Raw genomic sequence first — 27,405 nt, forward strand, 5'->3', positions numbered from 1 at the left:
GGCCATTGGCTGGCTTCAGGTGGGCGGGCTGGCATGTTATGAATAGTTAATAGGCTTTGTCCCAGCTGAAGGTTCAGTTGGAGGAAGAGAGGGATCTGAGCTGTCCTTGCTGGTAAATACTTTTACTCTTTTAAGTTTTGAAGAAACTATTAATAACACATGTCAATATTGCCTTTATTCTACTAAATCACAATGCTTTTACCATTGCTTTATAAATGTATATTTTCTTTTGTCCATATTTAGTGGCAGCTCGAGCATGATCTACTCTATAAGGCGTGCAGGATCGTGAGCTCCTATGGGAAAATTTACTAAAACTGGAGCAGCTGTGCATAGTAACCAATCAGCTTCTAGCTTCCGCTTGCTCAGCTAAGCTTTGAAAATCAAAGAGACAAGCTGATTGGATGCCTGCTCCAATCTTAGTACGTTCCTATTTGTCTTTTTCAGATTGTATGGCATTTTATGCAAACAGGGAAAGTGCTTTAAAATAGGAATATAGCATGTTTGAGGGTCTGCTTGTTCTTACTTTTTATCTATATAACCTGAGACATCCAAAACTGTAGGGATTCATAAGCACAGGATTGTGGGAGGCTATGTATGCTCTGCTGGGCATTATCGCTGTCACAGTAAAACAAGAATGTGCGCTCAGTCTCATTGATCGCACACAAAGAGAGCCTGAAATCACAATCCCAGGCTGCTGTGTGTGCTGCCACCTGCACTGTAGCCTTTTGGTGACACTAATGATGACTTACTTTGTTGCAGCTCCCTGGGACCCTCCTGCCTCGGACTGGCTGTGCTGGAAGAAGATGGCCATAGAAATCTGACCCCCTTTCTCGCTTTACCAACACCGCGCGCAATGTAAGTAAAACATTACCATGCTAGTCCTACTGGAAAGTGCAGGTGTCTAGCTGCTGATAGCATAACCCACAATGGCATTTCAGAATTTGGAAAGAATTTCATCTAGATGTGTCTATGCACAGCGTCTGCAGAATATTGGAGGGGGGGGGGGGATAATTGCAACCAGAAGTTGAAATCCTTTAAAGCAGGGATCATGTTCTATCACATGTATAAGGCTCCATGTACACGGTGGAAACTAACTGCTGGAAAACGTAGGTGAAAAAACGTCTGTTTAGCCACGTTTGCATACCGCGTTTATGCACGTTTATGCGCTTTAGCGTTTAGAAGCATTTTTTAAAGATAACCTCGGGAGACTTTCCCAAATGCCCAGAATGCACTGAAAAACAGTAACAAATTAACTTTTTCAGACATTTTGAAAGAAATAGAGAGAGCAGAAGCAGGGAGAGCAGTATATGTTAAGATGACCTGTCTTTTCTGTTTGTATTCACTATGGATCCCATCATGAGCATAATGCATGCCACATTTTTTCCTTCACGCAAAACCTGGAGCTGACTGCGCTGGTGTTCTAGATCCATTTAAATACATAGAAAACGCTTTGCATGCATTTCTGATGATGAAAAAAGACTCTGAACAGCATCTGGACATGGAACAGTTAAAAAACACTACTAACAAGCATTTGTCGTTTGAAAAGCAGAAAAGCTCCTGAATTTCAGTTCAGCAGCTGCAGTGTACATGAACCCTTAGGCTCCATGTACACAGGACACTTCTGAACGATGGAAACTGACTGCTGAAAAACATAGGTTAAAAAACATCTGTTTAGCCGTGTTTGCATACCGCGTTTTATGCGCGTTTATGAGCGTTTGCGTTTAGACGCATTTTTAAAAGATAACCTCAGGAGACCTTCCAAAATGCCCAGAATGCACTGAAAAACAGTAAAAAATTAACTATTTCAGACATTTTGAGAGAAATAGAGAGAGCAGAAGCAGAGAGAGCAGTATTTGCTGAGATTAGCTGTCTTTTTTTTGTGGTGTTTGGATGTGTTCCAGCTCATTTCTGTGCAGAATTTATTGCAGCATATCTAACATGTCTAACATATTTTCTTTCATGCGAAACCTCAAAGTATGGTATACCAGGTCCATTTGAGTACCGGGAAAACGCTTTGCATGCATTTTTCATGATGAAAAAAGGCTCTGGACAGCACCTGAAAATGGAAGAGTTAAAAAAATTTTCCAAGCGCAAATGCTTATAAACACGGTTAGTGTTTGGCGTTTGAAACGCTCATAAAATCTACTCCTGAAAGCAAGTTTGTTGCATTCAAAAAAACGACTGTAAACTCAACTGCCTATAAACGACTCTATAAACAACATAGTGTACATGGACACATAGGAAAACATTAGGGAGAGTTCGGGGGCTGTTGAACAAAATGCAGAAAAGCTCCTAAACGTGAGTTTATCAGCTGCAGTGTACATGGAGCCTAAGCTCATACAATTTCAGAGGTTTTAGGCTGCTTTCACACTGATTTATTTTTCTTCTGTTTTGCATTTAAAAAGCAGTAGAAAAGTGCATGACCATTAAATCCTATGGAACTCTTCATACTGATCAGTTAAGGGTCCATTGTGTTTCTCAAACGCCTGCATGCTGCATTTTTTGTGTGGTGAAAAAAAACACACACCTCCCTATTGAAATTAATGGAAAATGTAGCAAAAATGCACCTGTGGTTGCGTTTTTGATGTTTGTTTTATACACATGTCAGGTGAAAAACGTACCAGAAATGCTGCAAAAATGTGGAAAAAAACAATAAAAACTCTGCAAAAATGCACATACATTTATACTGTGTTTTTGCAACTGAGCAGTGTGAAAATAACCCCAAGCAGGCCCCACACTAGAGTTATTACATATGCTAACACCAACAGAGACTTGATGAATGTCATTTCAAAGTACTGAAAAATTCCATGTGCTTTTAATGGTTGAACTGGATGGACTTTTGCCTTTTTTCAGTCAGACTAACTATGTAACTACCGTTCGATTTTTAGAATGAATAAATGGAATTTCCCAAACAAAAAGCACATATTTTTGTGTGTTCTTGCACATAAGTGGCAAAAATGCCACATTTGTAGGCTTGGCATTTTTTTTTCAACTGATCAAAATGCAACCTATTGCTTTTAATGGGGTTGTACACACAGGTGCGTATATATCAGTAAACGACTTCCTTGTATTAAAAAAAAATTAAATCTGTATTGCTGGTCAGTATTTTATGTGCATAAATCGTACTTCCCCTGAATAGTAGGTTATTGTATGGCTTACACAAATGCTATACGGACCTTACCAGGGGCAGACTGACAACTCATGGGGCCCCCGGGCAATAGGGGATCATGGGGCCCCTGTGTCCTTGCCCACACTCAAAAAAGCCTATTAAAAAGGTACCAGGGACATTTCATTGGGCTCCTTCCTGAACCCCGGCCCTCGGGCAGTGCCTGAGTGGTCGAATGGTCAGTCCGCCCTTGGACCTTACGCTGTTTTTTTGCACAGGAACTTCTGCCAGGAAGATCCAGGGTTTATGCACAAGTACTGTGTGCAAGGACCTTTCATTTGTCCAGGAACAATGTCCTATCCTGTCCCTTCAAATTTTCCCATTGCTATGGTCGAAAACGATCATCAGTTTGATTCCACTAACAATTATTTAAACAAACATTTCGAAAGCTAGAAAACTCTACTCGCATGGCCGGCTTTAGGTTACCAGATATCCTCATTGGAAGAAAGGCTTTGAGTTGTTGCAGAGCTTTTAGCCACATCCGTTTCCTCCAGGCTAATAGAAGCAGAGGGGAATACGTCTAAACTTGTCCGGCTGCTTTCACATAAGTAGCCTGTAATTAGAGTCCCCCTCTCCTACAGTCTCTGCCTGGAGCTGGGCCACTCCTGAGGCTGAGAGGGTTAACCCTGGGCCACAGTGCTTTTTAATGTGCCGCCTGGTCTATAGCAGGAAATGACAATGACTGTTTTGTGTGTTTAGCCGCTGAGGAGTGTACATTGTGAGTCTCTAGGGACTGTTTATTAACTTCACATAGTTTAATAATTAATGAAGTTGGGACCTTTGTCCTACCACTATGGCAGTTCAAAGCCAAGCCGCCACATGCATTGTAATGAACCAAAGGGATTTTATCCTGGAAGAAGAGCTATACTTTATCCTTTGTGATAGGTTTGTCTAAGAATCCTCTTAAAATTGTTCTCGGCTTTAAAAACTATTTTTCTTTGTCAGCAGGTATTCTTAATGCTACCAGCCTGATTGATTTATTGCATCTCTTTGACAAATCGTTTGCGATTGTGCTGGGAAAAAAAAATGTAACTAGGTTTTTTGGCTGAACCTTGCACAATACAGTACTGATAACTAGCGTTCCCCAAAGCTTTGACTATGCCTTAGATCAGGGGTGGGCAACTGTGGCCCTCCAGCTGTTGTAGAACTACAAGTCCCACGAGGCATTGCAAAACTGACAGTTACAAGCATGACTCCCAAAGGTAGAGGCATGATGGGACTTGTAGTTCACCAACAGCTGGAGGGCCACAGTTTCCCACCCCTGCCTTAGATAGAACACCACATATAAATTAATTTTTAAGCCTGCCATTGTTTTTTTTTTAGTTTGCGTCAGATTATTATTATAATACAGGATTTATATAGTGGCAACAGTTTGCTCAGCGCTTTACAATATAAAGGGAGACAATACAGTTCAATACAAGAGGGTTAGGAGCAGGGGCAGACTGACAACTCATGGGGCCCCCGGGCAATAGGGGATCATGGGGCCCCTGTGTCCTTGCCCAAACTCAAAAAAGCCTATTAAAAGGTACCAGGGGCATCTCATGGGGCCGCCTACTGACCCAGGGCCCTCGGGCAGTGCCCGAGATTCCAAATGGTCAGTCCGCCCCTGGTTAGGATGACCCTGCTCCTTGGAGCTTACAATCTAAGAGGGAGGGGCTGGTGGTAAAAAAGGTAATAACTGTGGGGGGTGGACTGGCAGGAAGAATAGAAGATTATTATTATTATACAGGATTTATATAGCGCCAACAGTTTGCGCAGTGCTTTACAATATAAGGGAGACAGTACAATTACAATACATTTCAGTACAGAAGGAATATGAACGCAGAATAACAGAAGATTCTATTATTAGCTGAAGGCAGGATAGGCTTCCCTGAAGAGATAGGTTTTCAGAGATCACCTAAAAGCGAGCAGAGTAGGTGATAGTCTGATAGATTGGAGTAGAGAGTTCCAGAGGATGGGGGAGGCTCTGGAGAAGTCCTGGAGACGAGCATGGTAGGAGGAGACAAGGGAGCTAGAGAGAAGGAGGTCGTATGAGGAGCGGAGAGGTTTGGGTGATATTTGGAGACAAGATCGGTGATGTAATTTGGGGCAGAGTTATAAATGGTTTTATATGTTATTGTTAATGTTTTGAATTTTAGTCATTGGGCAATAGGAAGCTAGTGGAGGGCTTGGCAGAGCGGGATGGCAGATATGGAATAGTTAGTAAGGTGTATTATTATTATTATTATACAGGATTTATATAGCGCCAACGGTTTACCCAGCGCTTTACATTATAGTGGGAGACAATACAGTAACAATACAGTTCAATACAAGAGGGATTTGAGGGCCCTGCTCCTTGCAGCTTACAATCTAGGAGGGAGGGGTGAATGGTACAATAGGTAATAACTGTGGGGGGTGGAGTGGTTGGAAGAGTAGAGGATTCCAGTGTTAGCAGAGGGTGGGATATGCTTCCCTGAAAAGATAGGTTTTCAATGATCGCCTAAAAGTAAGTAGAGTAGGCGATAGTCTGATAGATTGGGGTAGGGAGTTCCAGAGGATGGGGGATGCCCTGGAAAAGTCTTGGAGACGAGCATGGGAGGAGGAGATAAGGGAGCTAGAGAGTAGGAGGTCTTGCGAGGAGCGGAAAGTACGGTTTGGGTGATATTTAGAGATAAGATCGGTTATGTAAATTGGGGCAGTGTTGTGGACGGCTTTATATGTCATTGTTAGTGTTTAGAATTTTATCCGTTGGGCAACTGGGAGCCAGTGGAGGGATTGGCAGAGAGCGGTGGCAGATACAGAACGGTTAGTAAGGTGGATGAGTCTGGCAGCAGCGTTCATGATAGACTGGAGTGGGGATAGCCTGCGATGAGGTCGGCCAATTAGGAGGGAGTTATAATAGTCAAGGCGTTATATATTAAGGGAGTGAATAAGTTTGTTAGTGGTTTCCGAGGTTAGGAACGGGCGTATCTCGGAGATGTTGCGGAGGTAAAGTCTACATGATTTTGTCAGCGATTGGATCTGGGGCTGAAAGGACAGATCGGAGTCTAGGATTACACCTAGTACCCTGGCATGAAGGGAGGGAATGATGATTGTGTTATTGATCTTGATGGAGAAGTCAGGGGAGGGGGCACGGGCTGGGGGGAATACTAAGAGCTCAGTTTTGGAAAGATTGAGTTTGAGGAAGTGAAGTGACATCCATGCCGATATGTCACTTAGTAGGCTAGTGATGCGAGTGGAGGCTGAAGGGGTGAGGTGAGGGGTAGACAGATAGATTTGCGTGTCATCAGCATAGAGATGGTACTTGAAGCCGTGGGAGTTTATCAAGTGACCAAGGGAGGAGGTGTAGATGGAGAAGAGAAGGGGTCCAAGGACAGAACCTTGAGGGACCCCGGGACCCCTACAGAGAGAGGGAGTGAAGAGGAGGTGGCAGCGTTATAGGTAACACTGAAGGAGCGCTGCCATAGATAGGAGGAGAACCAGGAGAGAGCGGAGTCTCTGAGGCCAAGAGAGTGGAGTTTTTTGAGGAGGAGGGAATGGTCATCCGTGTCAAAAGCCGCGGAGAGGTCGAGTAGTATGAGTATTGAATAGTGGCCGTTGGTTTTTGCAGTTAGTAGATCATTAGAGAGTTTTAGTAGGGCAGTTTCAGTGGCGTGTAGAGGGCGAAAGCCAGACTGTAAAGGGTCGAGAAGGTTGTTGTCGGTGAGGTGGGAGCTCAGACGATTGTAGATTAAGCATTCTAGGAGTTTAGAGGTAAATGGCAGCAGGGAGATGGGTCTTAGGTTGTTCAGGTTGGTGGGGTCAAGGGAGGGTTTTTTAAGTATGGGAGTAGATGAGTCTGGCAGCAGCATTCATGATAGACTGAAGAGGGGACAGCCTGCAATGAGGTAGGCCATTGAGGAGGGAGTTACAATAGTCAACAGAGCGGGCATTCCAGAGTGCACATGAGAAAGGTGGTTTTTAGGAGCATGAGGATAGAGATTAAATTGATAAAATCTAACTTGAGGTGGAACTTTAGGCTTCACTATGAAAATGGGCAGATAGGCAGGATTTTTAACGCAGCAGAGACATGCTTTGTCTATTCTGCATTAATGCTACTTACTTGCCTGTCTGCCCCCATAAGTAAGCTGAGCAAGCACACTGCAACACTGAATCTGACGGAACTCCCATGTATGTGCGGGAGTGACGTAAATTTCCGCCTGGTCAATGACAGCGGAAGATCCTAAAGCCGGTGCCCAAAAATGTCAGCAGTCGGCAAAAAAGGTTTGGGGATTCTAGGTGAATATAGTCCTGCTTTAATCAAATGACGTGTACTTAAGGCCTCATACACACTGGACTTTTTGCTGTCTCTCCGAGACACCTTTCATTTTGGCAAAATAAAAACTTGAAGTCTGTAAAATGCATGTAACATGTTTAGTCGCATTTAGGCACATCAAGCGCTTCAATGATAGGTTATTCTGTCCATTGAATTATTGCTCAAGTGCTGAATGCGCCTAACATTAACATGCGTTTAGATGCATCTACCTGCATCAAGTGTTTTTTCTGCTAAACCACCGCTTCTCCTGGATGGGTTTTTTTTCTGCCTCTAAACTTCTGTGTGTGCATGGACACATTCTAATATGCAGGGACATTTAGTGGCAGAACAAAAAACAAATGCCAGATGCCCTTAAGTGCAGGGTCTTAAAATGTCCAGTGTGCATAAAGCCTTAAGGGTCCTTTCACATGGGGTGGACCCATTTAGTAGATCCACTTGCTCTTTGGGGGTACAGGTACCCTCTTCCACTTCCGCTGCGATTGCCTAGGTGATCAGAAGAGGAAGATGTCCTTCCCCCCTCCCTCCTCGTAGTCTTCTGGGACACGTGACAGGTCCTAGAAGACTAAGGGCCTTTCAGAAAGTGCAGCGCTTCTCGCGCATGCGCAGTGTGCACCAGGCTGTGAAGGTGCAAGCTGTCCCAGCCGGGTGCCCACATTAAAGATGCTGGCGCCAGGCGGGAGAAGACAGCTGGTGAAACCAGCCATGGTGAGCAAACCGCTGGACCAAGGGACAGGTAAGTGACTGTATTTTAAAAGCCAGCAGCTATAGCTGCTGACTTTTATTTTATTTTTTTTAGGTGGAACTCCGCTTTAAAAACAACTCTAGGCATGGAGCCTAAAGCTCCTTATATGTGTTGTGGGTTGGCTCTGCTTTCAGTAGGCTATGCTGTGTAACTTGCTTTATCTGTGCTTGATGTATGCCCAGCCAGTTATAGAGCTCCACAACAGGGTCCTGCATGTGACAGGCAGCCTTCAGTGGGTGTATTTAGAAATACAGTGGGGATCAAAAGTTTGGGCACCCCAGCTAAAATTTTGTATTAATGTGCATAAAGAAGCCAAGGAAAGATGGAAAAATCTCCAAAAGGCATCAAATTACAGATTAGACATTCTTATAATATGTCAACAAAAGTTAGATTTTATTTCCATCATTTACACTTTCAAAATAACAGAAAACAAAAAAATGGCGTCTGCAAAAGTTTGGGCACCCTGCAGAGTTAATATCTTGTACTGCCCCCTTTGGCAAGTATCACAGCTTGTAAACGCTTTTTGTAGCCAGCCAAGAGTCTTTCAATTCTTATTTGAGGTATCTTTGCCCATTCTTCCTTACAAAAGTCTTCCAGTTCTTTGAGATTTCTGGGCTGTCTGTCACGCACTGCTCTTTTAAGGTCTATCCATAGATTTTCAATTATGTTGAGGTCAGGAGATTGTGAAGGCCATGGCAAAACCTTCAGTTTATGCCTTTTGATGTAATCTTGATGGATTTCGAGGTGTGTTTAGGATCATTATCCATTTGTAGAAGCCATCCTCTCTTTAACTTCAGCTTTTTCACAGATGGCATCAAGTTACCATCCAAAATTTGCTGAAATTTTACTGAATCCATTTTTCCTTCTATTCGTGAGATGTTCCCTGTGCCACTGGCTGCAACACAACCCCAAAGCATGATTGATCCAACCCCATGCTTAACAGTTGGACAGAGGTTCTTTTCATTAAATTCTGTGCCCCTTCTTCTCCAAACGTACCTTTGCTCATTCCAGCCAAAAGTTCAATTTTAACCTCATCGGTCCACAGAACTTGTTTCCAAAATGCATCAGGCTTGTCTATATGTTCATTTGCAAAGTTCAAACGATGATTTTTGTGTTGAGGGCGTAGAAGAGGTTTTCTTCTGATGACTCTTCCATGAAGACCATATTTGTACAAGTATCTCTTTATAGTGGAATAGTGTACCACAACTCCAGTGTCTGCCAGATCTTTCTGGAGGGATCGTGCAGTCAAACGTGGGTTTTGAATTGTTTTTCTCACAATACTGCGAGCTGTTCTGTCTGATATTTTTCTTGGTCTTCCAGATCTTGCTTTAACTTCCACTGTTCCTGATGACTGCCATTTCTTAATTACATTCCGAACAGAAGATATTGACATCTGAAAACGCTTTGCTATCTTCTTATAGCCTTCTTCAGCTTTGTGAGCGTCAACTATTTTCAGTTTCAGTTTTCTAGACAACTGCTTAGAAGAACCCATGGTGCTGATTGTTGGGGCAAGGTCAGATGAGTCTGGGCATTTAAAACCTTTGAGATTGACATCACCTGGTCTTCCCAGACGATGATTGAGAACAATCCATGACACTGGCAGGTCTCAGCTTGGCAAAGGGGGCAGTGCATGCTATAAATTCTGCAGGGTGCCCAAACTTTTGCAGACGCCATTTTTTTGTTTTCTGTTATTTTGAAAGTGTAAATGATGGAAATAAAATCTAACTTTTGTTGACATATTATAAGAATGTCTAATCTGTAATTTGATGCCTTTTGGAGATTTTTCCATCTTTCCTTGGCTTCTTTATGCACATTAATACAAATTTTTAGTTGGGGTGCCCAAACTTTCGATCCCCACTGTACCTCTCCTGCATTGCAAACAAGCAAAATGCCTTTCCAGACTACCAGTTTACTGACAATTGGGTGGACTGGTGCACTACAGGAATACTCATTTTCCCACACACTGACATGGGCCAGAAACTTGTACTTTTATCTAATTAGTGAAATCACATCCTTTCACTTTGTAATGACCAATTCCTTTTAAGAAATAATTTCTTTCAAATAATGAACTTTTCATTGGTCTTACACAAATGCAGATTTTTGAACAATTCCCTGCTTGCCTGGTTGTTGTCAAATGCTTAGTATACAATAACTGGATATTGTTGCTTTGGCTTCTGGTTATAATCTTACATTTGTTACTATGTAATCTGCCAGTGTGCAACTGAGTTGTTGATAGATTACATAAAGAAGCAAATGCTTCATGGAGCATCTTGGCAAAGCAATATGTTGAATTCAGTTGTAAGCTCCATGGTGCTGTTACAAAGCATATTGGAAGCACCTTTTCATTCCTTTGCGGCAGGAACAGAAAGACCCAGAACATTATTTTATTTTTATTTTCATAGGACTGGAAATAAATACCAGCCTGACATAACCTAAAGCTGGTCATACACTTATAGATTTCTTTTCTCAATGAAAGAAATCTAAGGCCTCTTTCACATGGGGCAGATTTTGTTCCAATCTGAGGGGGCGGATGACATATCCATGTCCACTCAGTTTCTGCAGAGCGGACACAGACAGAGCCCACTCTGCTCTACGGGTGGACAGGAGTAAACAGACTCCGCTGTCCGTTTACCCCCGACTATCCTCGATTTGATCCGATCCACCTAAACAGATGGTACGGATCCCTTTCTGGTTTTGTTTTTGTTTTTTTTAGCAGACCCGATCGAACATGGAGGTAGGTGGGTGTAAACGGAGACACAAGTCCATTTATACCCACCTGTCCATAGGATTTCATGGACCTTCTGATCAGGTTTGCCTGGAAAACTGATCTGATTGGTTTGCCCTTGTGAAACGGGCCTAACAGATTCCGCTTTACGTACCACAGGTGATTGGATCTCCCCTGCAATGTATTGTACTCTGCATCTGATTGCATGAAGGCTCTGTTCAGGTGAGTTTTCCACCTGGCTTCTTCGATATTTCAGTTGGACAGAGTGATACTGAAAGGGCAGGGCCACCCACCAGTTTAATTTCAAAGCGTTCATCAGGAACTGGCTGAAATTTGCTTAGCATAATACCAGCTTTAGGATGCATGTGCTTTGCTTTACCCCATCACTGACATGTGGGGGATTGATTAGCTCAGTAGATTTATACAGTACGTGGTGTAAATAAAGGGAGTTTCACATCAATCCATGTATTTATCCAAGCTGTGGAGCATTAGACAGTTCATGAGCCATGATTGCCTGGATTCCTGAACAGTTTGATCCTATTCAGTAGAGACAGATCTGATCTTTAAAAGCAATTGAGATTTTTCCAAATTGCTGACTCTCCAAAATCATTAATTGTTTGTAGAGTTTTCCCCCACAAGCTGAAAAGAGTGCAAAAAATCCATTCATACATTCAGTATACTAGTACAAAAAGAGCCATTTGACATCCCCAGTGTAAGAATACTGTGCCTTGCTAGTTTACAAACTTTATACAAATGTTGTGCTCCAATTATAAGAAAAAGAGATGTAAACTTCATGAAAATAAAGCCTACTCTAATAAAGAGAAGTGGTGATAATAATATGGGATCTGTAATTGCCGTTAGAAAGTGTATGATGCAATATTATCTTGCCAATCTCTAGATGCTTGCTCACATTTGAGAACAGTCTTCAGAGACTGGAGCCCACAATTTCTTTGGGCACACACTACTCCACTTCCTCCTATCCAGTCTTTCTTATTGGCCCTCAAATATGATGAGCAGCCACTTTGAAGGTATACATGGTGAATAAATAAGGGCATTGGGTTTTGGGGATCCCTTGGTGCTTTAATAATAATCTAAGGGTGCAGATGACTTCTTCATGAACCTGGGTTCAATTTAGATGCTAAGGTCTTCCTAAAGGCTTGTACTGTACTGATTAAGTCACTGACTAGGTCAAGCACAGAGGATGTGATTGTTAGACTTTAGACTTTACTGATTGTATGCTCGACCCAGGTAAGTGACTCACTAAGTAATAAAGTCAGGATTAGCATGAAAGGAACTCAGCAGTGGCAACTCTCATATTCATATCCTCAAAAGAATGCCAAATACTGTACTATTAGTCAGGGCTTGTTTTTTTCCCTGGCATTTGGATAGTTAATGAAATTGCTGACTGACTGTTTACTTGTCTTTGTATCACCTACATTTCCTGCTGGTGATGAATGACATATTTTGCATACAATGTAATAAAAAGAACAAGTGTATTTATTGTTTGACATGGACTGCTACATAATTGCATTAAGAAAATTAATTCAATAAAGAGATTTTAAAACTCATACATAGCTAAAATTACCATTTCTTTTATGAAAGTTACTAATAATGCACACCAGTCATATACTAGGAGAGTTGATATATTCGATATGGAGCTATTGTTTTCCCTTACTACCAGGTTTAGCTTATAAAGGATGGCAAAATCATCCTGGCAAATGAGAAGAGTGTTTCTGACAAAAAATCCAATTCTGAAATGCCCCTAAAACTTTTGCATGTGAACCTGTAATTAAAAGTGCATATATTCTCTTTATGAGCTAAACCACATCATAGAAACTGATTTGTTTTAGTGGAAGTGTTTTGCTAAACAGTTACTTTGTTCATAGCCTTAATCTAATTTAAATGAACAATTTTTGTCTTTCAGATTTACCTCCTGAAAAATTAGTAAATAACATAGAAAACCCAAAAATGTCTGTTAGCAATCACGAAAACCGCAAATCGCGTTCCAGCACAGGGTCCATGAACATTCATCTTTTCCACAAGCCTGGCCATGCTGACAGTCTTCTAACACAGCTGAACCTCCTTCGCAAACGTTGCCTCTTCACAGATGTAGTCTTGCTGGCGGGGAACCAAGGCTTCCCTTGTCATCGGGCTGTGCTAGCTTCCAGCAGCCGTTACTTTGAGGCAATGTTCAGTGGTGGTCTAAAAGAAAGCCAAGATAGAGAAGTCAACTTCCATGATGCTCTGCACCCAGAGGTGTTAGAGTTGCTTCTGGATTATGCATACTCTGCAAGAATTATCCTCAATGAAGAGAATGCAGAGTCCTTGCTTGAAGCTGGAGACATGCTACAATTCCATGATATTAGAGATGCAGCTGCAGAGTTCCTAGAGAAGAATCTGCATGTAGCCAACTGCTTGAATATGATGTTAATATCTGATGCACATTGCTGTGAAAGGTTGTTTGAATTATCCTGGCGAATGTGTCTATCAAATTTTGTGGAGTTGTCAAAAACAGAAGACTTCTTCAGGCTACCAAAGCTAAAGCTGATGGAACTGGTCCTTAGTGAGGAACTGGAAGTGGAAGATGAAAGTTTAGTGTATGAAGCTGTGATGGGTTGGATAAAGTATGATTTGTGCCTTCGTTTTGATGATCTACCAGACTTACTGCGCTGTGTTAGGTTAGCTCTTCTTCCAGAGCAGTATTTACGAAGTCTAGCTACAGACAATTTAGTGGTTCAAAATAAGGTGGCAAAAACAATTGTTGAAGAAGCAACACAGTGCAGGAACAAGATTTTACAGAATGATGGTTTAGTAACTGGGTTTTGTGCTCGCCCTCGAAAAGTCAGTCAGGCCTTGCTGTTGTTAGGTGGACAAACCTTTATGTGTGACAAAATATATGTGATGGACCAAAAGACCACAGAGATAATACCTAAAACTGACATTCCCAGTCCACGTAAAGAATGTAGTGCATGTGCAATTGGATGCAAAGTTTATGTTACTGGAGGAAAAGGGGCAGAAAATGGTGCATCCAAAGATGTCTGGGTGTATGATACATTACATGATGAATGGTCTAAAGCAGGACCTATGCTTGTTGCTAGGTTTGGACATGGATCAGCAGAACTAGATAATTGCTTGTATGTGGTTGGAGGGCACACTGCAATCACAGGAGCTTTTCCAGCATCCCCTTCAGTTTCCTTAAAACAAGTTGAACACTATGATCCTCATATTGACAAATGGAGCTTAGTAGCTCCTCTTCGAGAAGGGGTCAGCAATGCTGCAGTAGTAGGAGCAAAGATGAAACTTTTTGTTTTTGGAGGAACCAGCGTGAACCGTGAAAAACTTCCCAAAGTTCAATGTTTTGATCCAGTCGAAAACAGATGGACTGTACCTGCTACCTGCCCCCAGCCCTGGCGTTATACTGGAGCTGCTGTTTTAGGAAACCATGTCATTGTTGTAGGAGGGGACACTGAGTTCTCTGCAAGTTCAGCCTACCGTTTTAACAGTGAGACTTATCAGTGGTGCAGATTTGGAGACGTTTCTTCAAAGAGGATTAGCTGCCGTGCAGTTGCCTCTGGCAATAGACTTTATGTAGTGGGTGGGTACTGTGGATCCCAGAGGGGAAAGACTTTGGACTGTTATGATCCTTCAAGCGATACATGGAGCAGTGTGACCACAGTGCCCTACTCTCTGATCCCTACAGCCTTTGTCAGCACATGGAAATATCTCTCTGCTTAAACCAGAAGGTAAATGCTGATTTATAACATAATGTTAACTGGGGTGCTAAATACACGTAAGGAGACATTACACTATCTTAATTTATGCAAATAAGCCTCTTCAAAAGGAGAAAGACTTTTGGGTAATTATCATTAAATAGCATCTTCCAAGTATGGGAAAAACTCAATCTCCTTTGTTCAGTGTGGCAGCGCTGGTACTGGTGTTTGGCTAGCTAGGTACCCACCTCTGTCACATGAGGATGAGGAGATAGTCCTCAACCCTTCAGAAGCTCACAAAAGTAACAGCCAGCTTATGCAGCGCTTTATACCTTTACTCCTGGCAGCTGAACAGAGCGGTACAGAAGTAGCGGAAAGGTAAGTATAAACAGTTGGTAGGGCTGACATTAAAGTAAGGTATGTATTACTTACCCATTGGCCTGCTAATTAGGTGTTCTGAGTCATCAAAACAAATGTAATGCTTTAAAGGCCTATCAGTTGGGGCATTAGTTTAGTGACCTCCCATCTAATGTGACCATTATCACAGTCTTTTGATATCTTGTAAAATCTTATTTGTATAAAAAAACAGGCATGGTACCAATATGTACTACTGCTATAAAAGAAAAAAGAAGCTGAAACCCAACTGCTGTCTTTGAAATAAAACTTTTTTTTTTCTGAGAATACTATAAAATGCAGAACTTTACAAGATCTGTACATACAGTAACAGTCTTTTATTAATGAGCCAGTCACGGCATTTATTAATTCCTTCGTATCAGCAATGTCTTTTTAGAGTTTTCCTTTTACTTCCCATGGCCAGAACAGGAGTGAGAGAAAATCTTTCCAACGTGAGGGAGTCCACGGTTGTCACCAGGGTTTCCAGAACTGTTGTCCCCATTGGCTGATTTTTCCCTTTATTACTGTTCTGGTGACTCACTGGTGAAAAATATACCTATGTCATTGGTATTAAGAGTTCTAACGAAGTCACAGAAAAGAGTGGACACAGACCTGTATGCATGCAGTGGTTAAAGAAATGGTTATATGATCAGACTGCTTTGTTAAATAGTGGATGTGAACAAAAGTTAATGCGTAAGTAATCACATCCAATTTTGCGATTTTGATTGTTGTCTGCATGTAATGAGTGATATTATCAATTTAAAGGGATGATAATTGTATATCTCTCATGGATATATGCCACATCATGATGAAGATATAGATATGTTAGAGTAGTCCCCTATTATTTTTGTTATGTTTCTGCAATCTTTGATCCCCAAAATCTGTCTTTTCAGGTAGTCATTGATATGATTTAATGACATATTAGAGGGGGCAATCTCCCTCTTGCACTTCGTTTCTGAGGAATAAGAGGCAATGTGTGCTTGATCTCTCTCTATAGGAAAATTTGAATACAAAATCCCCAACTTTTGTTTATAACAATCCTAACTATTGATTAGGTAATTAGTCTGTTTCCATTGGCTTTTGTGCATGGGTATGCGCACCCCCGTTCATGGAGGAAGCAATCATAGTAAACAGGACCGAATCTCCCAAACAGGGACACAGACAGCGATGAAAACCTGAAGGGTGTTCTAATCCCTCTCCAGGCTATCCAAAACTAAAAAAAAAAAAAAGTTATACTTTGGGGAGGATTTACTTTAGTAAATCCTCGTCAAAGTGTAACTTTTTTTTTTAAATGAATGCACCTGTGCATAGTAACCAATCAGCTTCTAGGTTTTATTGTCGAAGCTTAATTGAACAAAATGAAGCTGATTGGTTACTATGCACAGCTGCACCAGATTTTGGGTGCTCCAGTTTTAGGGACAATTCACACTATATGCGGTGACAGACATTTTACCTTATGTTAAAATGTCTGTCAGCACAGGGGCACACAGGAAACAGTTGTTTTCTATGTGTCCCATTAAGACTGCAACTTACCCCAATGCTGCGATAAAATGCAGACATCGCAGCACAACAACCCAGATCACACTGCAATGTCAGGAAATGCAGAGCATCCTGCCGCCCAACATTGTAGTAAATAAAGTGTATGTTTTGTACACTTCAAATACGATTTTAAAAAAGGACAGTGCGGTGCGCCAAATCGTGCGCCACGCTGCCCCCTAGTCGGCCAACAACACAGAGCGGCCAGAGTGTTGGATCGCTCCATTTGCTCTGCAAATCATGGCCAAGGATAGTGCAAATTTTCCCTTAGTATATCTCCCCCTTTAAGTCCACATGAAAAATACCACCATGAGAATGTTAATTAACCTTGCAGCAGAGAACTAAGAATGGGCATTGTCAAGTCAAATGACACATACTGAGGTTGCAAAACTTTGTCTGAACATCTAAGCTTCAAAAATTCTGGTTATGAAAGGATTGCGATGAAATCATAGTCTAGTAATTTGTAATGTCTTTGTCTACTCCCAGTAGGACCAGGACGCACTAATTTTAAGTTGAATGAAGATAGGTTATATGATTGACTGATGGGATGGGGTTTTTGGCATGTATGATTGATTGTATCTAAAGCATCTGCTATGAAGCTAGTGGTTGAAATGTATTATGTTTTATAACTGCTAACTGTAGCTTTGATGTATTATCTTCCAGCACTCTGGCAAATCCCTTTTATTTTCAATACTGTTTGCGTGTTATGTGTCTCACTTTGCATCTTCTGTCTTTTGTATCTTTTTGTATCTGTCAATGCTATGCCCGCCTAGGGATAATGTTGCTGACAAGTTGGTTTTTTTATTGCTTTAAAGAACACACAAATCTGAAGAGACTGGTATGTGTGTGTTGTATTGTACGCTACAGTTGCATTGTTCAAGCAGTACCTTTAAGCTTGGTTGTAAGTAACTGCTAATCTATGTGCGCCCTCATGTTCTCTGTAAAGCTGACCATAGATGGTTCAAATCCCAGCTGGTTCAGCATGGGCCGGCTGAGATTCGAACCATCTGTTGGCAGGCTGATTTTGTCCAATTCGACTATTATGCGACTTGGGTACAACCAACTTGTTGGATTTTCCATGTGATTATTGCCAATGGGTATAGCCGCTAGCAGTAATCACTGTGTTCTCTTGGCAGGGATGGCTCCCCCTCCATACCCTCCTGCTGGGAGAAAGCAATGGCTCCACGAGTCAGTGTTGGTGGGAGAATCAAGCCATTTTCTCTCATGCAACCTGTGGTTGCAGAAAAGAAAATTGCATCATCTATGGCCAGTTTAACTGCAGTGGTTTGCTAACTGAGAATGAGGTGGCCAAACTGATTGCATGCAGGTTAGCATCAGTGTGTGGAAGTTATTGTATCTGCCATAGGCAGAGATAAATCTCATTGCCAGTAACAGAGATCTGTGTGTGTATCTGTGTGGGCAGTGGGAAAGGTGACTGCATTTAGGATTCCAGCTCACAGGATAGCTTGGGAAAAGCTCAGAGACCTGGAGTAATCAGTCACCTAGCTGCTACACAATCTTTAGAGTGAACCAGATTGTATGTGAGATTTGCATCTCCCTGTGTATTTTCAGCCAGCTAGACTGTGGTAGAGACTCCTTCTATTGGTGGCTGGTGGTCAGAGATTGTGAGTGTGTGTTTGCACTATCTCTATCAGTGATATTGCCTAGTTTATCTAATCTATAACTTCTATTGACAGCAGTGTGTGGTCTGAGAAGTCTATGTGCTAGTCTGAGAGTGTTCAAACTAAAGGTGTCTGCAGTAAAGCTGGCCATAGACTGTTTGAATCTCGGCCAGTTCAGCAGGAACTGGCCAAAATTCAATGCATGTATGGGCAGGCTGGATGTACTCAAGTTGATCGATCGATCGATCAACTTGGTACAACCAGCCCGCCAGATTTTACATAACTAGCTGCTCTTATAGCTGCTAGCAATAATCACTGTCTTCTCATGGTGGGGACGGTTTCCCCTGCCCCTCAGCACCAGGAGAACATAATGGCTCGGCGGGAGGGCCTGCCTAAGGTTTCTCTCAAGCCTGTAATTTGTAGGTGGTGGCAACTGGACATCAATGTATGCATGTTGTTTATGGCTGCTACTCATATCTGGACTGGGGAACTTTAGGGTTCTGATGATAACTGGCCATTCTGCTTTGTTCCAAGAATACGTGCTGGATGGTGATACCTTGCGCATCATCCAGCTTTCCTTGACCCTGTACCCTCAGGATCCCAATCTCTGACAATGTGCTCAGCAAAAGGCTTGCTATTACATACATTTCCAACCTGCAGAGAAAGACACTGCACTTTATCAATTCTTAATGACATCCCCATGCATCGGCAAATGTGGCGTGTTTTTGCACATGCCAAACCACATGGTGCTGCAGCACCATGGGCTCGGTGCAGCACGATTTTTAAACAAAAAATGGTCGGGGACTTTTTTCTCCTTATTTCTGCAGGTAGGGCAACCCATTGAGATGAATAGGCTCCCCTACACACAGAACGCAGTCACATAGGACTGAACAGTGGCTTGGTCTACTGGCTTCTGTCCTGAATGGGTCTTCTTTAAAACAAAAAAAAGAGAACCGAGTATGAATATGGCATGTTATTCAAGGTTCAATTTGATTTTATATCTTTTTGCCTAGGTATTTAAAATCATGAACTAGAGATATTTAAAAATAACTGCAGAAATGTATCATTCAGGTACCAATGAGACCAAATAGAGTTTTATAGTAGTGTTTTTTTGGGCAAATAATTTTTGATTTAAAAAAAAAAAAGAAGAAAAAAATATTCTCTGTAAACAGAATATATCTGTGTCAGTGGAGAGATTATTAGGTTGTATTGTGTATCTTGCTTTAAGGCAAATGACAGACATTAAAGCTGCTAGGAAATTTCAGCTGATCTTTTTTTTCAGAGCATGTGAAATATTTGAGCTCTTGTAACAACATGTGAAATGCCTTAAGGCTGTGGTATGTTTAGACATCAAAGTTCAAAGAAAATCATGGTTGGCTTTGTACATTGTGGATTGATAGTATACAAATTAGGGGGGAAAAGTGTGTGAGTGTGTGTGTGTGTGTGTTGGAACATCTTTCCAAATAAATAAGAAAAGAGAGGTTCAGGTTTGTGCCTAGAAGCAGTTTCAGCCTAGTTGTGAACATTTGGCCTTATTTCCTTTGTCTATTAACCTCCTACTTGCTTTTTGACCCAGATCTTATTTACCAACAAGAATATTAATTTAAAGCCCCTCTCTGGGATAAAGACATCCCTCCTACCCAGTGGCATTTGCCTGACAATTTTCAGAAGGGCAGCGCCACAAGTGGCAGGGATGGGGACTTGTTGTGGCACTGCCTGAGCTCTGCCATGCTCTGTGAGGAGGCTGCGCACTGCTGGAGGGTGGCCGGCTGCTTCTCTCATTCCTGTTGCGGTTAGTGGCAGGTGGGGTGACAGTGGGCAGCGGAACTACAGAGGTGCTGAGAGCAGGGGAAACAAGGCATTTGCCTAGGGCGGCATTTTTCAGGGGGGCAGAAGGGACACATGCAGCACGGGGACCAGGTGGGATCTGAGAGAGGCTGCAGGCTGCTTGATGGTGTATGCAGAGCCTGACTCTTGTTCCTGGAGATGTCTGAAGCTGTGAAGGTGAGTGTCTTATCTCTTGCCAGGGTGGGTGGTTGCCCAGTGGTAGTGGAAGGCTGTTTCGGGTGAGGTTGGGGTGTTGTTGGTCAGTGTCCGTGGGGGGGGGACAATTTTTGTGCTGCCTATGGCAGCACTAAACCTAAATACACTACTGGCTGAGAGGAAGAGTTTTAGGAGGCGGAGTCAGTACAGGAATCACTGCTTGCAGGGAGTAAGGTACCATGGGATATGTAGTCCTTAGAAATCAATTGTAACCAGCAAAGGAGAAGCTGCAAAGCATGCACAGAATCCAGGATTTTGGGAAAAGAGGTGGGCAGGAGACAGGAAGCACTCACAACATGAAAGGAGATTTTTTTTCAAGTAAGGTATATAATATATTGGTCTGTAAAATATAACTATTGTTAAGTGTTCTTGCATGGCAAGACCACTAACTGTTATCTCACATAAATATTCCTATTATTATAGCCAAATTTACCACCCTAACTCCTCCCACAGTTTTTACACTACATAGACAGTAATATACCGAAACGTGCAGATTGTTTCCGATTGGTGTGCTATTACTTTGTGGAACGTTTTGCCGAATAGTTCACGAAATATCGGCGTTTTTGTGGTGAAATTGGTCCCATAGGAATGAATGGCGGAATGTTCAAAACTAGAGTGGGAGCTGACAAAAGCTAGAATGTGAGCTGAAAAATCAGGACATGATTTCTAAACTGCCATCACTCCCTCATTTTCAAGCCCACCTACACAAATCTTATATCAAAACGTTCAGCCATCCCTGCTGCCACTAAAAATGTCCACGGCTAAGCCATAGTCCTGACAGTTTTCACAATATGACCATTTGTTTTCAACTCACGCCGCCCATTGACATTCATTGAAACTCCACTCTAACCACCTCAAATTTGAAGGGCAATTTCTAAATTGCAACTGTGCCTTCATTTTTAATATTTCAGAGACATACTATGCACCAAAATGTAGGTCTGGGTTTTTTGATTCTTACAATATAATGCTCTTCGCTGTAGGATTTATAGTTTTTAAACTACAACCGTTTGAAGATGGCAACCGCCAGTGAAGTGAGCAATTTGGAGCAGTTTGTTTTTAACCGCTCTTCTCTGCCCTTGCTGTAGAGTGAGTTGCCATAGGAACCCAGGTGTGTGAGCAGGCAGCCGAGTGACAAGCCACTCCACCCAGTTACTCCGCCCACTCCAGTTGTAGACTACTGGTGGAGGCAAGAACATTTCACACAATTTCCCCAGAAATTGTAGCTTTTCTAGTTAAGTGTTCTTGCATGGCAAGAGCACTTATTGTTATCTCACAAGTATATTCTTATTCTTATTATAGCCAAATTTGCCACGCTAACTCCTCCCACAGTTTTTACACTACAAAGACAAGTAATATATCAAAACGTGCGGATTGTTCCCGATCGGATTGCTATTACTTTGTGGAACGTTTCTCCGAATCGTTCACAAAATATCGCGGTTTTTGTGGCAAAATTTTCCCATAGGAATGCATTGAGCAGCAGAGCACAGCTAGAGTGTGCAAAGGAAAAATCAGAACATGATTTGTAAACTGCCATCACTCTGTCATTTTCAAGCCCACGTACACATATCTTATATCAAAACGTTCAGCTAACCCTGCTGTCACTAAAAATGTTCACGGCTAGGACATACTCCTGATAGTTTTCAGAATATGACCATTTGTTTGCAACTCACCCCTCCCATTGACTTTCATTGAAACTCCACTCTAGATACCTGAAATTTTAAGGGACGTTTTTAAACTGCGACTGTGCCTTCATTTTTTATCTTTCAGAGACATACTATACATCAAAATTTAGCTCTGCTTCTTGTAATTATCACAATATAAGGCTCTTTGCTGTAGCATTTATACTTTTAAAACTACAAGTGTTTGAAGACGGCAATCGCCAGTGAAGTTGGCAAGTTTAAACACTGTTTAGAACAGACATGCTGACATTCCTGACTGAGTGAGTTGCTACAGCAACCAAACATGACTCACACGCAGCTGAGTCATTGAGGCTAACTGTGAACTCCAAAATACAAGCTGAAATGCATTTCTACCTCTGTCAGGCTTGCTATGTGCACTGCTTACATTTCATGAATCATTTGGTAAGGCTTACTTGCAAGAACACTTTACACAATTTCCCCAGAAATTGTAGATTTTCTAGTTTGTATTGTTATTACAATGCAGATGTTATAAAATGAACGTGTATGCTGTGACCAAAGAGCTTCTTTAACTATTTACCAAAACAGTTACATTTAAGGCAGTTTCCAACTGTCACAATGGTTTATGCACTCATCCAAGCTGTCAAACCATCAAATGGCTGGTTGCATGACTGTTCACATGTTTAGCACCATGACAACTGCAGATTAAACAGAGGCTTAAATGGTACTTTCCTTGGCTGTAAAGGATAGGAAAGGTTTAGTTCTACCTAAAGCCTAACTCCAGGCAACTAAAAAAATATCCTTTGCTGTGTGACAGTGCCCACACTGCAAGGGCTGATTGCTCAATTATGCCTAGGGGAAAAACAAAATTTATTTACCCTTTGCTCCTCCCCACTGCTAGATGGGTCCCCTCAGCCTCCTCTCTCTCAAGCTCCTGAGGCAGACAAAAGTAGGCTAAGTAGGGTCTGTAGCCCTACAATGGATGTGTTGACTCCAAAGGACAGTCCACTGTCAGAACATGGGGGAGTGCCAACTGCCAGGGGAGCGGAGGATCAGCTAAGTAAAACAGTTCCTCCTCTCCCTAGGACAAAACGGGCCATTAACCCCTGCAGTGTGGGCAAAGCATAATTTTACATTTTTAAGGAGGTAGGCTTTAACTTGTAATTTGAAGGATTGATGTGTATTGCATTGAGTTTGGTGTACACAAATTACATTTCTTTATATGTCTTTTTGCCGTGTACTTATTCATACTTGGCGGTAATCTGTTTTATATTTTCTTGCAGAGTATCCAGCATCATTTGTCTGGTGAATAAGAACAGTGCTGTGATGGGAGTTTCCTGTAAAATCAAGGTTGTTCCTAATGTCTGTCTGGAAACCAACAATGGCAACAGATATCGATCTGTTTTATCAGTGTTAAAAAAGTGAAAAATGGACTGCTCCTGACCTGTTTCATGCATTAGTGACTTGCACACTTGCTAGATGTTTGTCATTTTATATTAAAATGACTTTCTTGAGACTGAATGTTGAAAATGTTGAAATCTCTCATGGACTGCAAAAAAAAAAACTGTTTTGCTAAGTACATTCCTATAAAGTCCGAGAGAACATTACACAGCTGTGATGTTTTTTTTTACATATCGAATTTTGTGGAGACAATTTTGTAGTAGTGACTTTATAGTGATCTCTTGTGAACGTAGTAAATATCACATTTTGAAAAACATAAAATATCATCCATCACCTTTTTTCTTTTCTGGTAGCCTCTCTCTCTCTTAGCTGACAAAAATACAATCCAGTCAAAAATTTTAATTATACTTTAAGACGCATGCAGCCTTCTTTCGCAGTACATCAGTTGTCTTCCAAACTTTGATTCGTGTCCATGCAGCAATATAGGCATATGTCTAGGGAACTGTTAGATGTAACTAAAAGCTCCAGGGCCACAAGGGTCAATACACGGCCTCATGTACATGGGTGTTTAGCCCCAATGCATGAGATCCCGGCATTTAGGTGTGGGTGGAAGGCACAGAAGCACCATTTAACCTCGCTCCTGGCAGTTTGGTAAACTCTATGGGAGGACAGCTGTTGTTTTTGGACAGGGCACAGAGTGATGCTAACGTTTAGGAGCAGTATGCACCTGGAGACAAATCCCTTGAATGCAATTAAGCTGCGATCTAGTCTTCAGCCAGTGTACATGAGATCTTTAGCTGGCCAAAGATGCCTTGAAAAGAGTCCAGCTGAGTTTCAATCCATCTATGGACATTCCCGTTTGTGAGAAGTCAATCTAATGATAAACTTCTCACAAACACGTTTGTTGGAAGATGTTTGTTCCAGCAATGTTGTATCAGTGTATTCTGACAGCAATAACCAATGGGGATGATTCCTCCATCCACCTCGATTGTGTGGATGGGATGTTCAGTTTTTCAATTATCCGGCTGGCTGATTGAAAGATCTAATCCTTAGTGTGGGCTCTGGATCAGCTACAAGTGCTATTGTATGCTACAGCTGGGTGATACATATGTTAAAGTGTATGCAAACTCCCACAATGAACTTTTTATTTACTTCTTTTTGGCTTGTTAAATATACCATTCAAATTGTGTTTTATTTTTGCTGGATAAGCACCAAAAATAATGCTGGGTACACACAGCCAGTTTTTTTTTTTTGTTCAACAAAGAGGCTGAATGAAAAAAAACTAAAGAGCTCAGGAACTCGCTGTACTAACTATCCGATGTTTGCACAGTGATCTCTCCGCTGAGCTATTGTGTTCTAACAGGGGGATTGCCCCCTTGCCAGAACACACCTGTCAGCGCCGGCAGCCATTGGCTGCCAGCACTGATCAGATGCCGATCAGATGCTGGTTTTCCAGCATGCCCATTTGACAGAAGCTGGATGTTCTGTCGGACAGGGGAGTGTACACATGGGCTGAATTTTGTCCGGTTTCTATTGCATTGGCCGATACCAGCTGATATTCGGACCATGTGTAGGGGGCTTAAGTCATGAATCTGTCAGAAATTCATAGTTTTTTTTGTGCCACGTTCTCCCTGCCTGTTTTATTTGAAGGAGTCTAATAAGCCCTCCTAGTTTTTATCTAGGGCTAAAGAACAATTCACTTCTATCTTGTGGAGATGGGGAGAAGTGTAGGTATTTTTTAGTTGAGCAAAGACAACTGGGCAGGGCTGACACCACTCCTTGCCATTTCAGTTTAGCAAAGGACCTGTGTCATTAGCCCACAGCAGGAATTAGGAGCTAAGTGCATTTCCGCTGGGATCAACAGGTATTTTTCTGTACATGCAGGTGTTTAAAGGGATAAAACATTGGGAAATATGCATGTACTGCATTTTTTTTTTTATTTATTTTTTTATGCCTTGACATGCACAAATGCAGCCTGTATAGATTTCTTGACAGCTCTAAGGCTTTATTCAAATGCATGCAGAGGACCTTTCATTGCCAGAATGCAGCCTGTTTCTGCACCAAGGAGTTACAAGTGTTGGGTATGCCTGCAGACAGCAACCTGTTCAACTAAATGACAGCTAACAGACTCCATGGCCGTTCACACATATGAGCAGTTACATGCATACAAGGATGGTTGAGTGGCCCAAGGCATAAACCGTTTGTGTCCATGGCTGCTCATATGTGCCTGTATGCATGAAACCACTTGTAAGCATATACAATTGTGCTATTTATCAGCCTGTCATTGATTTGTACAAGCTGCTGGCTGCTACTCCCATGTGAATAAGCCCTAATACTAACATGCATATATTGCTTTTAAAGATGTTGGATTTTTGAGTTGTTAAGATCCAGGTTATTATGCAAACATGCTAGGAAACAAGGCAGATACCATTCTTCTGGTGAAAATCCCACAATTCTTTTTTTTTTTTTAATTTCTATTATGTGAAGGGCCAAACATCTTTTTTTGTATATCATGACTTCAGAATGGGCATACTTTGCTAGAACTTGTAAGAAGAGATTTTGCCTTTTAATACAGTAACATGTTGATGTGAAAATACATTTTTATTTTAGTAGTCATAAGGAAGTAGAGCGTCTAAAACACTACATTTTAAAGGAAACTGTGGTGAGATGAATATGTTGAAATATATATATGCCTGGCTGTTTCGCTGATCTTACAGCTTTAATACATTACATCATTCACCTGGAACAAGCTTGGAGATCAACAGTCCTGATTTCACTGGCTGTATAAGTACACATGTACACTTTTGTGTACTGTAATGCAGTAATACTCTACAATGCACGTTATATGAGTTGTGGTGCTATTGTTTTGGCATGGCACCTCAATGCACTAAGACAACACATCTGTATAGCAGCATGCCGCAGCCCATGGTTGCATTGTCACAAATGGTGCATGTTTGATTTTTGGCATGTTAGGGTGCATTGGCAACCCAGTTAATTTCAATGGGCTGCCCTAATGCAACATACATGCGCTAACGCATTGCAAAACTGTAAATATGTCCCTAGCGATTTAGAATATTGAAGCCAAACAACTGGCATATTCAGAAGAAGGGTGGGAAGGCAACCTCTGGAGTTCTCTCAGTACAGAATTCCTGTAAACATTATGATTAGTATTGTGGCTTTCAAGTGCACATTTCATGAATTTGCACAATAACGACCAATTCAATATTTTTTAATTGTCTAGTATTTATATTGCATGTGATCATTGGCATTTGATAGAAATTTCATTGTGTGGCTTAAAAATAACTGATATTTCTGCTAACTCATATCATAGTTAATAGGATAATTATCAAATGTGGTCAGAGAGTAGAGCATGTTTACTTGCAAAGTGACTGTTCACTAATAAGGTGGATTTAAATAAAAATTCAATTTACAAAGAATACTCAATCATGTGAAAAAAGATTGAAGTCAATACAGCTTCATCTCATTCACAAAACTTATTACAAATTCATTTTGCCACTCCTTTAGTGAATGAATTACAATGACTAGATATATATATTCACTTCACTATAAAGTCACAAAGATGTCAGAAATGTTCTAAACATGCATTTTTAAATGAATTCTGACATCAACAATGCAAGCAGCAGCATCTGCCCATTTTAGGGTTGCTTTAGGGCCTGTGTAAATGGGCTTTTGTGTCAGATGGGTTTTGCATTCCGATACACATCTAGGATAATGCAAAACCCCCTCAAAGAAGTTGAAATGCATGTATGAAGGAGATCAAATGTACCTGTCAAAGAATTCTGAATGATCTCTGAAATATCTCAAGCTGATGTCATTTACACAAGCCCAAAGACAGAAACTGAATTGTGATCGTTTTTTGTGCTACGGTAAACACCAGCCTCTAACTACAGGTTTGATAAATGTCCTAAACACAACTTTACAAAACTTTGCCTACTTTTACGAATTCTAGTCTACATTTCTGTTGATTGACAAACTAATTAACAAGCTACAAGAAATAATAATTGAAATATTTGGTGTTTCTTATTGTGCGTTTAGAAAAAGAAAACGCCTTTGTATATTTAATATTGCCTTCAGCCTGGAGCTGATATTTGTCAATAAAAATAAATAAAACTGTA

General features: G+C 41.4%; 1 protein-coding gene across 1 annotated transcript; it reads left to right on the forward strand.

Moving 5' to 3' along the window:
- Positions 1–27,405, forward strand: LOC149469714 (ectoderm-neural cortex protein 1-like). The gene is made up of 4 exons (XM_089668755.1): positions 1–112; positions 760–855; positions 12,852–14,670; positions 23,152–27,405. Exon 3 carries the CDS (start codon positions 12,896–12,898, stop codon positions 14,660–14,662), a length of 1,767 nt encoding a protein of 588 aa, XP_089524881.1. The 5' UTR covers positions 1–112; positions 760–855; positions 12,852–12,895; the 3' UTR covers positions 14,663–14,670; positions 23,152–27,405.

The sequence above is a fragment of the Staurois parvus genome, unplaced genomic scaffold, assembly GCF_062004578.1.
Source record: "Staurois parvus isolate SC_StPar_1 unplaced genomic scaffold, SC_StPar_1.0 ptg000062l, whole genome shotgun sequence".
NCBI lineage: Eukaryota > Metazoa > Chordata > Amphibia > Anura > Ranidae > Staurois > Staurois parvus.